The following is an 11340-nucleotide window of genomic DNA, read 5'->3' on the forward strand; positions in this document are numbered from 1 at the left end:
TGAATTAAATTTAGAAAGCTCAAAACAGCTCGTGCGGATAATTATGTTTGAATTTATAATGAATAAATGAAGTTATTTTAATTGAAATCGATGAACAACAACTAATTCAATTTCTATTTTATTTAATTTATAAGTAGTATATTTTCACGCAGAAATTCAATAAATTGATTCAGTTTTCTAAAGCAGATACCGCAGCTAAAAAAAATTAGAGAATGAAATAGTCATAAAAGAAAATAAATGTTCAAGTCTTTGTGAAAAATAAAGGCTATTTTATAAAAAAAAATAATAATAAATAAAGTAATAGTAATTAAATGGTAAAAGGCTATTTTATTTTGCGGCGCCACTGCCTGAGTGATGCCATCAATTTGAAAGAGAATTTTTTTTTTCATTATTACATTTATAAATCTGAAAAAAAATATATATAGATAGAAAATAAGATTAATTTTGATGAAGGTACTAAAATGAAAAAAATCAAATTAATTTTTTGGATGAACAAAATATGATTTTAGTATACGGGATGCTCAGTATTTCACTAAATAAATAACTACCTAAAGTATTTTATCTATCTATCAATCTCACTAAAAATGGCATATTTTCTTTTTATTGAGTACGACATTCCAAATAATATACTTTTAAAAATTGAAATATTATTATCTCTTCAATTAATTTCACCTCATCTCTTAATTTGACCAAAAAGCTAAGCTGGAACTGCATGGAATGCCGTCATCAAAACTCTGACTTTGAATTGAATTTTCCATTTATATACCAAAATTAACATTTCAAATTATTTAAATACAGTTAATGTTTTCGACATTTTTTTACGTAGAAATGGAAAATTCTAGTAATTCATTGCAAAATCAGAATTGTAAGAGGAAATGAGGAATGAATGATACATTTAATCACAAATTTATTGCTCAACCATATACCTTATGTGGAAAGCAAGTTTCCTTTATGAAACAATAATATGACGTCAGTGCAAACATCAAGTCTTGAACAAAACATGCTCATAAATCATAATAAATCTTTATGGTCAATCTAGAGTCAAAGGAGAGTCAAAGAGGAAAAAAATTGAAAACCAAACAAAATCCAATATTTATAGAATCATGAAGTGGGGTGTGATCCATTACTAACTTTCTTAAGTTGCTAACTCATCAATGCAGTGTATTAAAAATAGCAACACGATGATATTAAAATGTCAATATATAGTGTTGACATTATGTGTTGATATTTTAATGTTATAGTCTTGACATTTTTAATACACTGCGTTGATGAATTAGCAAAGTTAAAAAACAAACAAAATACAATAATTTACGCACGAATAGAAGAAAAGCTCAAGATTCACCATAAAATATAGTGTTAATAATTATATTGTCAAGTATGTGGACCATTATTGTACTAGTATATAGTAGTATCTTGGAAAAAAAAAGATTTTAGAAAGAATTTTTTATAATTTGAAAATAATGAAATTTTGTGGAAAAAAGATAACGTGATAGTACATAGTAATTGCCAATTTCATGATATAAGCTCTAATTTGAGGTGGTGTTTGGTTGCCAAGATAAAATAATACCAAAATATAATCTAGGATTGAGTTGTGAGATTATTTTAGTCATAGGGGTTTAGCTAAGATTAATTATCCCATAATTATTCATCTAGGATTGAGTTGTGAGATTGAATCTCATGAACCAAACACACTAATTTAATCACGGATATAATCTTGCAAACTAAACACTCCTGAGTGTATTATTACAAATATAATAATACATAGCCCAAAAAATATAAGAATAGTTTAAAAAATATGAGCAAATTCTGGCATTTAATGCTCATTCAAGTTGGAAATATTTGTTTCATTAGATTTTGAAAGAGTGTATAGCTGTGTAATTGTCGTCATAATATATGTAGGGATAGAGCTTCCAAGTCATGGATATAGATCTATTTAATACAAATGCCCGAAAATATTAATTTTGGACAGGTTGTTCTTGCAATTAAAAATAATCACACTTAATATTTTTCTCAAATTTCTCATGATAAAGTAGTCTGATTTGGTTAAGATGATAGTTGTGTAGCCTGAAGATATGGTTTTCTATGGTTTGTTTAGGTTGTCTTACTAAAATACGAAAATAAACCATGTATAAATTTAGGTTTGACATAATTACCCTTTATTAATATTTTGAATACATTGTGTTGATGTTCGCACAATCAAATCATATCTGTTTTTCTCCTGACCCCACAATAATTCCGTTTTTTTCCATTTTTCATTGCTAACCGTTGGCACAGCTGTCGTTACCTTCCGACGTTAGCAACAACCTTATTTAATGTACCTGACAACATGGGTGTTTTCATTTCCTGGATTCACTATTGTCTACATTAATATTCATTTATCTGCTTTTGCGAAAACTACGACCCACTGCTTCCTCGCATAATGATGTTACGAACCCCAGGGCAAGATAATTTGTCCTACATTTTGCAAAGCATCAAATGTGGAGTAACGTTATAGATCAAATTGACTAAATCTTTTAATAAAATAGTCTTTTGGGAAGAATTCTCAAGTTTATTATGTTATATTTGTGCTTTAATTAATATGTCTCACTTGATCGTGACCCACAAAGTAGTGTTCTGGGAAAGAAGCCAACTGTGACCAACAAAGACGTTGTCCCTTGAGGGGGGTCGATTATTTGAATACGTAATTAAGCTCATGCATGAGTGCCCAATATAGGTTTGTACAACCAATTATATCATTAAAGCAATTTGTAACCATTTTTACAAAATTGTTAGTACTATATGTTTTGTCATAGCAATAAATTTAAAGTACTCATTTGGCTCAACATAATTATATCATTCACGAAAATTCAAGTGCCAGACAATAAATCCTCCGTGGAAAGAGATCAATAATCTTTCTACTTCAATATCTCAATTTCACTTCTACACTTGTGCATTATATTGTTTTGGTCTCTTTCAAGATATTTATGGTGCAATATATATGCATGGAAGTCTTTTTATTGCGTTTAAATAGATATTACTATTATTTTTTCAATCATATATTTTTCGTCTAAATCACACTTTCTCATCTTAGGTTGGGGCAATGTAATCCAATCATCTTGTGAATATTAATACATCACAAATACATGAATGTAATAAAAAAGTCAAGAACACCATTTATTTAACTACTTCAAGCTCCAAATATAGCTAAATGTTTTATTGTCAAGTATCTTGGATGTGAATCGGATTTGCTGCCTTTTTCTCGAGATTGTTTGTTGATTGTCGTGGAATATTTTACTCCCTCTGTTCTATAGTAATAAAGTTATTTTGCCATTTTGGTACGTTTCATGGTAATGGAGTCATTTTTCTTTTTAGTAAAAGTTAACACATTTTTCCACACCTACTTTACTCTCTCTTACTTTTTTCTTTCTTCATCTCTCTGCCTTTTTCATTTTCCACTTTATTTTTCCTTTACTTAATTCACCTAACACAATTTTTCTTAATCTTCGTGCCGAAAAGAAACGCCTCCAGATACGGAGGGAGTACTACATAATAAATTCACGACACATACAAAAATACAGTATCAAAGAGGTAGAACTCTTCCCAGCATCACGAACCCCGCAAATGTACAACAACATTCAAGCCATAGTCCTAAATTGCATCTATCGACATAATTCGAGCATTTAAAAGTGTCATTCTGCGTTTCTAAACGTTTTCGCCCTTGCCGACACAGCCCTCACTCCCTAAAAAAACAGCTTAATTTTCTAAGAAAGGGACTGAGCATTCATTCCACATCACACTGATCCCTCTCATCAGCCCCAAAACTGTCTAGTATGAAAGAGAAAGCAGAAAACTAACACACAGCAAAAACACCCAAATCTGTGAAAAAGAAATTGTGGCATGCAAAAAAACTCTCAGTGAACTGACTCAAGTATTATAGTCACAAGTTTAGGTTCCAATACCAATATTTCCCCTAAAACCTAAACATCAGTCTTTTCTCAACTAAGAGTATACTTGTTTCCATTGGATAGGGTTTGATGTTATTGTGTTGTTGTATTTTAGAGAAAGTGAATTAAGAGTGTAATTGTTATTTTTTGAGTTAAGTCTTTGTTGAGTCATAGTATAACATAATTAATCTCAAGATTTCAATTGATCTAATAAATTAATCTTAAATTACCAAACAAGACATAATTGAAATGTTTCTTTGGATTTTTTTACAGTAACAATCCACTTGTTATAATTGTTTTTTGCCAAACTAAATAAACTAAACAAGAGAAAAGAAAACACAATTTCATTAATATATACACAAGCCACATACTGTTCTCATTTACAGAGCAAAAGCCAATTAACAATTTACAACTGCAAAATTTCCCATTTCTTTTCTGCATAATAAAAATCACAGAAACTCATCTTTTAGACCTAGAAGATGCAGCTAAGGTAGCTGTCATAACTTTTCCTGTTGAACTCCAACAAACTGCCGTATGTTCGGTCCGAAACGCCCACGAACAAGGCGTCCCCATCGGGGCTAAACGAGATACCAGCTATCTCACCAAACAGATCGATCTCCTGTCCTGCTGCGTAGTCCGACTTCGTGTCAAACACGTGCACAAAGTCTGCTGGCTCAGCCATGGCCAAGAAGCGGCCGTCAGAGGTGAAACGGAGCGCCCTGATAGCGCCCATCCTTCCCTTGAGCACGTGCACCGACTCCGAAAGGTTCCTTATGTCCCACAATCTGCAAGTCGTGTCTTGGTTCCCCGTGGCCAGGATGTTGCCATCCGGGTGCCAGGCGGAGGCGAATGAGTAGTCTAGGTGCCCCTTCAGGTTGCTCACAACCTGCAGAACAGTGTCAAGACGTTGAGCTTTTGACTTATCTTATCTAACACATTACTTAAGCATTTGTGCCGTTTAGGGAGTGAAACTGACCTTTCCCGACTGAGCGTCTGCAAGTAAACATTCAGGGCTGTCGCCAAGAATAGCGAGCAGCTTCCCATCTGGGCTTGCGGAGATGTTCTGCAATCAAGCCAACATAAGTAGGAGGTCGAAAGGATATGATGTTTGTCGGGAATGGCTTAAAGCTCACTTACATTGACAGACCATGGGAACGTGAAGCGATTCAGGCATGAGAAGTTTCCACCATCCAAGACCCTCACTTGGGCATCGTTGTTCGCAGTGATAACCCTCATAGCTCCACTGGGGTTGTGATAAACGTCGACAGAGTTGGTGATGGCATTTTCATCGGTGGCTACTTTAGTACAGAAGGCAACCCCAGGTTGGTTCAGATACTGCATTCATAGTAAAGATACTAGTTAACGAAAAGTGAGCTCGCATGACTCTGGGATGGATAAACTGGCAAATCGAATAACAAACATACCTTGCACATAACCTCGCCTTGGAAACCACCGGCCACCATTAGGTTATCCTTCACAGTCATGGTGCTTATTTGAACTCTCGAAAGAGTTTGCGCCATAGATCCAGGGGAGTTCTGTCAACAGATCGGTAATATGTTAAAAACGGTAAATCCTGGTTGTGATCTCGAGGTATATGATAAGATGGATAGGAGATGAACTCACCAGGGTTGGTACAATAGGCTTAGCAACATTAATGACTTCTTTGCTCTTCCTGAGCATGGATGACCAGTGCATCACAGAGTAATTTTGCGTTAGATACACATCGTGCTTCGAGGTCGCCCATAGTAGGTTCCTCAGCTGAAATGGTGAGAACTTGGTGTTAGTAACCATTCATAGCCAAATCATGAATCTCAACAATCAAGGAAACAACCACAATTTCCACTGATGTGCAAGACAAATAAGGATTTATAGTCGCATTTAAGAAATCAACGACTCAGCCCGACAGGGAAAAACATTCACAAGGGATGTGCATCAACGAATCAGGAGCTAGTGTGTACACAGGATTTCCAACAACAAAAATGTTTCGCTGTTAGCTTAGCAAACACTGTTAATCATACACCCATTTGTCAAAAAAACGAACTCTCCTGACCCCATATCACCTCCTAAACACTAAAATGCAAAACCACCAGGACAAATGAAAGCAATGTGTGAAAATTCATAACACGAATTCAAGAGTGATTTCACACAAAAGATCAGACATATAAAAGTGCAATATGTCAGATAGCATGAAGGTTGACACAAATCACATATAACAACCACCGGGAACACCGGGAAGCATATGATCTAAGCAGGCTACATTGATATAGGATCCAGATGGCAACACATCTCACAAGGTGGCACATAATAAAAAATGAATGCTAAACATTATTTATAGTCCACTCCACGTTGGACACACAACAAGAAAACAAGTATAGGTCATATAAACCGAATCAGCACCCCATGCGTGATGAGATTGTTAGTGTAGAAAAATGCTAAAATTCGAAATATTGTAATTAAGAAACTAAAAAGAAGCGTGCATGAATGATAAATGCTCAGCTCACAGTGGTGTATCCATAAATGCAGATGCAAAGAAACAACTAAGCAAGCGAAGCAGAAATTAAAAGGAAGTATAACTTGGTCCTGGCAACCCACACACACACAACACTACTCTTTAATGCTTAGTTAGGCCCCCATCATACCATATGGAAGGTGTCCTCTAATGCGCCAGCTGCTCAGGTAAAACTGCAATCTTGCTTCTAAGGCTGAAATAGAGAGTAGCAATCCCGTGCCATGGGTTAAATTACAAGGCAATTGATATATATGCTAGTCTGATCAGATGTTTTGTAGAAGTATTAGTTTCCAAGGACTGAAGATAAATATAGCAAAACCATAGAAAAAAAAAAGCAATCACAAGAGTTCAACGAAGAGAAGATGAAAACATTAAAGAACTATCCACAGGACAGCTCGATAAAAGCCATCCTCTAAAGCCAGATCAAACAACAAAACTAAGGCAGAGTTAGAATGTCTCATGGACACCAATGAAGTGTTAAAAACTAGCTAAGAAAAAGCAATATAAGGGAAAAAAAAAAACAATACACAAAAGACCCCCGTATGTATCACCCTCTGCACAGGAAAGAGTGGGCTGTGGCATAATATGCATGTTTGTGAAGCCACACACGTTGCCTACACTTCCAATCTCACTAAAGAAGAATTATATGCTTACCTAAGTTTTGGAAACAAAGTGGTTTCATAACCTGGTAAGTGTTAACAAGTACTCAATATGGTACCTCCCATAACAGATCCTCTACTATAAATTTATTCATGTGAGTCTCAGTAAATATGTCATAATCTGCACAGAAAGGATTCAGTGAATACAAGTCCCAGGTCAATGCTAGTGACCTGGGTAAAGCAAAAAACGATAAGATTTCAATCGAAACTAAGCTTACAAAAACTATAAATGCTAGTTTATAGCAAATTTGTCGCTAAAGAAATATATATGGTAATGCTCTCAAACTTAGCGGAGTATGAACTCTTTATCTTATATGCAAAGCAACAAAACGAACCTGGCAAGGCCCCATTACTCTGCAGAAATTGTAGATGATTTAACGGGATATGATCTTTGCTAAGGTCAATAGCTACACAACTGAAATGTTAAATTTGTGACACAACAAAATCTATAGTACATATGCCATGTTGAGCACCATTTCAAACCATAAAGTATCCTGCTGTTTACAGTTAGTTTATAGGGGGAAAAAGAGAGGACAAGCTGAAATTAGATGCAAGGTGCAGATGCATATGCATATGAACAACAATAGTCAAATACCTACAAATAATAAATGTGAATCTAAAGAAACAAACTTATGCCATGTCTGAAAACAAAAACAGGGGCCGAAAACCAAAGAAAAATTGCCTAAAAGACATCAACAAAAGAAGTTCAACCACCCCTACTGTCAATATGCCATCGAAGTGATCCACAAAGAGCCAAAGAGAAAACTACTACTACTACTACAACGAACAAATACGTCATCAATCTGCTTGATACTCAACAAAACATTTCCATAACCATTCAGCCACAAAGAATACCAACAAAACAAAAGGTACTATATTGATACAGAAGACCAAAATGATGAAAACCAACACATAGTCACAGGAAGGAGTCACATAGTCACAGAATGAATTTAAAGAAACAAAACCAGATGAGACAATCTATACCTGAAAATGGACGATCGTTGATTTGACAAGCCTTGTATTGAACTGAAAATCGTAGAAGTTGTGGCCTTTCTCCACTTTTTTGCACTCCTGCGATGGAGAACACAGAATCTTAGCAACACAATTATCAGTAGACCACAATAACTCTCAATCCATTGAGATTGCATACCAAATATAGCAGACCAATATAAGAAATCAAACAACAATACACAAACTTAAACATCTTATACCTTGTCAAGATCTTCACGACAGAGTGACAGACTCTCATAATTCTTGTATTGCTTCAAACGGGACTCACGGTACTCCTCTCTAGTAAAATTGAGTCTTTCCCATGGAATTCCTTGGATATCCTTGCCTTTTTTGACTTCCAAAGCCGATGTATCAGTCATTGGATTGTTCTGCATCATTAGAAAATGTTAAACAAACAGTAAATCAAAACAATTCCTTTTTCAGCTGAAAGGAACAAATTAAGATGCCGTATCTTCTAAAAACTCTGAACAGAATAATTAAGATTACCTGTTCAAAATCATCCTCAAAATCGGAGTCAGCTGAGTCATCATCCATGGAACTACTTCCAATAGTCGGAGAGTCGTTTTCATCCTCGAAATCAGTGATGTCGTAGTAATCATCGACAACATACTCAAGCTCGTGGTTAGGAAATTGCTCCATTGATTATCACTGTGAAACAGAACACAAGCAAACAGTGATGAGAATCTAGCTGAAGCAAAAGCACAAGCAAACAAACTCAATCAAATCAATTCTATAACATAAACAGAGAAATCAGTTGCCTAAAACGGCCAAACGAGACTCCGCAGGTTAAGGAATCAATTTTTTAAAAAAGTAACTAATTAAAAAATTAAATCGAATTAAAAACAGAAGAACCAATTGCCAATTTGCCATAAACAAAGGTAAAATAAGATCAACGGGACCAGCAACTATTCATGCCAAAAAAATACCGAAATTAATCAAAATTTAAAAAACACACACACACACAACAATCTGAAAAAACAAACACACGCATTTACAACAGAACAATGAATTCTCCACTGACGAGAAGCAAAAATCAAAATTAACTAAAATTTCACACACACACACAGATACACACACTAATTATGAAATTAACAATCCGAAAAAACAAAACACACGCATTTACAACAAAACAATGAATCCTACACTGACGAGAAGCACAAAAAACAAAATTAACTAAAATTAGCTAAATCAAATAACCGAAAGCAATACCTCAAAACGTTTCCACGGCAAAACAGTGAGAAATCGAAAAAAACGGGAGGTTCCGAGGCGGAATCAGTCGAATTCAGTGAGATTTATCGAGCTTCGTGACTGCAAACAGTGTAGTCAACTTTGAATTCGAAGAATATTCAGAAAAATTGAGCTAGATTAGAGAGAGGAGAGAGAGAGATTGCGAGTTGCAGAGTAGCGAGAAATGGTGAGTCTTCTAGCACTACTTATAAAGAAGACGAAGGTTCGACTGTGTTCTAGCGTGGGGCCGTGGGCGTGGGACCCATGATATAAAAAGAAATGAAAAAAGAAAAATGAAAATTGGGTGTGGGCTCCGCTAACGGGGACGGTCTTGTTTTACCTGCCGTTAGGTTTCTCCGTCAACTACTTTAACGTGGCAAAAATTTTTTTTCCAAAACCCAATTAAAAATTTATTAATACTAATTTGGTGTTTAAAGATGAGATTTCGTGTGTTTTATTTCAGCCGACCAAGCAATTTTTAATTGACTGAGAAGTGGAAACGTATGTATATTGTAGAATTGACAACATCGATGGTAGTATAAAATAAAAGATTAAATAAATACTGAAATTGAGTGAGATTGTAGGATTAAATATTAAATTGTGTGAGATAATAAGAATGACTAGCAACAAATCAGTGGTTCAAAACAGAAAATTTTTAATTACTTTTTTAGTAAAGGTTTAAGTCCATAAGCACCTTGTCCATCACTACCACCATTGGAATTTATTTTCCATTTTAATTTTACTTTTATACTCCCTCCATCCACGATTACTAGTCTCATTTCTAAATGGCGCAGGTTTTAAGAAATGTTAAGAAAAGTGGGTGGAAGAAAGTTAGTGGAATAAGGATCCCACTTGTATATATTAGTTTTAAATGATATGTGAGAGAAATGAGTTAGTGGAATGTGGGGTCTCTTTACCATTTATGGTAATTATGAACCGGGACTCTTATTCGTGGACGGAGGGAGTATCTAATAAGAATATTTGGATTTTTAACTCCAGTTGTGATCGAATAGCATGACACCCGTTTATTCTTAACCGTTTTGATTTCGGCCTTTGGGTATGAAGCCATAAATTTTTTAAATGATAGTATACTTTGTTCGATAACTTCAAATTAATGGATAAAAGTTCTAATGAATTGATTTTTTTTTAGTATTTGGTCAAGGAATCAATCTCTGCCTTCGGGGTCATGATTTTGAAATTATGATAGTAGTATACGTTGTTCGTTAGCTTTAAATTGATGAATAAAAGTTAATGAAATGGTTTTTGATTTTGTAATTAATTTGTTTGCGATTCTTGGTCATGAAAATAGGCCCCTTTTAAGGGTTCTGACCTAGAAATCACCTTTTTCCACTGTAAATACACATGAATAATGTGTTAACATATCTATTATATTAACAAATACTTTACTGAAAAGTAAATAGGAACTAAGCTAGTTTAACTTTGCTAATTTTTTTTATGGAGTTTAGTGCAAATGCATGCCAATAAGCTTGATGAAAATGAGAGGCAATTATTGTTAGGTAAACTAAAGCATTCATTTTAAATCAATTGATTAATGTACAAAACATATTCTTTAGAGTCACTATTGTTTTTACGGATATTTACAAACTTTATCCCATTTTTAATCAATTAATAGCTTTAAAAACATATCAATAAGTCGGTCTTGGCATTGTGGGGGCCTATTTATTTTTATTGATTAGATTTTGGATATTTATTTTTTATTTCTTTCGTTGTGGAAAAAGAAATACAGCTAATGGAAACAAAGGATGTGTCCATTTTCGAATATGAGTCAATTTGTGGTACGCTCTTTAATTGGATGATATGCAAAGAAATGGACAAATTAGTGGGAAATAGGAAAATATAGCATTTTCTATTTCATTTTATATTTAAAATTAAATAAATAAATTAATGAATTATGATAGGGACATTAAAATTACTTGGCCCTAAAGTAAATTCAACTGTATTCATTTTAACTTATTCTTGTATGACATACTGTGTAATCTTTTCAATCAAA

General features: G+C 34.2%; 1 protein-coding gene across 4 annotated transcripts; it reads right to left on the reverse strand.

The window, feature by feature from the left end:
• Positions 1-4250: 4250 nt before the first annotated feature.
• On the reverse strand, positions 4251-9509 carry LOC125194427 (putative WD repeat-containing protein C2A9.03). 4 transcript variants are annotated; one of them, XM_048092669.1, is made up of 9 exons: positions 9312-9509; positions 8589-8750; positions 8303-8470; positions 8076-8162; positions 5547-5681; positions 5348-5458; positions 5061-5258; positions 4900-4986; positions 4251-4809 (listed from the first exon to the last, which is right to left on the reverse strand). In XM_048092669.1, exons 2-9 carry the CDS (start codon positions 8739-8741, stop codon positions 4396-4398), a joined length of 1353 nt encoding a protein of 450 aa, XP_047948626.1. In that variant the 5' UTR covers positions 8742-8750; positions 9312-9509; the 3' UTR covers positions 4251-4395. The 4 variants fall into 4 exon arrangements, with proteins under 4 accessions (XP_047948626.1, XP_047948702.1, XP_088920341.1 ...); XM_048092745.1 differs by lacking the exons at positions 8303-8470; positions 8589-8750; positions 9312-9509 and adding an exon at positions 6563-6625 and having other exon boundaries at positions 8076-8155; XM_089064215.1 differs by lacking the exons at positions 8076-8162; positions 8303-8470; positions 8589-8750; positions 9312-9509 and adding exons at positions 6563-7212; positions 7427-8074.
• Between the last annotated feature and the right edge of the window lie 1831 nt (positions 9510-11340).

Source organism: Salvia hispanica, chromosome 2, assembly GCF_029641045.1.
Source record: "Salvia hispanica isolate PSC_SH4W2 chromosome 2, Shi_PSC_v1, whole genome shotgun sequence".
NCBI classification, from domain to species: domain Eukaryota; kingdom Viridiplantae; phylum Streptophyta; class Magnoliopsida; order Lamiales; family Lamiaceae; genus Salvia; species Salvia hispanica.

What these genes read in the sequence shown, in the direction of transcription:
- LOC125194427 (XM_048092669.1), bottom strand. Translation starts at nt 8,741, where the DNA reads ATGGAGCAATTTCCTAACCACGAGCTTGAGTATGTTGTCGATGATTAC. An exon ending in AAGGCGAGGTTATGTGCAAG is followed by an intron (nt 5,259 to 5,347) that starts GTATGTTTGTTA and finishes CTATGAATGCAG; the next exon opens with TATCTGAACCAACCTGGGGT. An exon ending in CAGACGCTCAGTCGGGAAAG is followed by an intron (nt 4,810 to 4,899) that starts GTCAGTTTCACT and finishes ACTGTTCTGCAG; the next exon opens with GTTGTGAGCAACCTGAAGGG.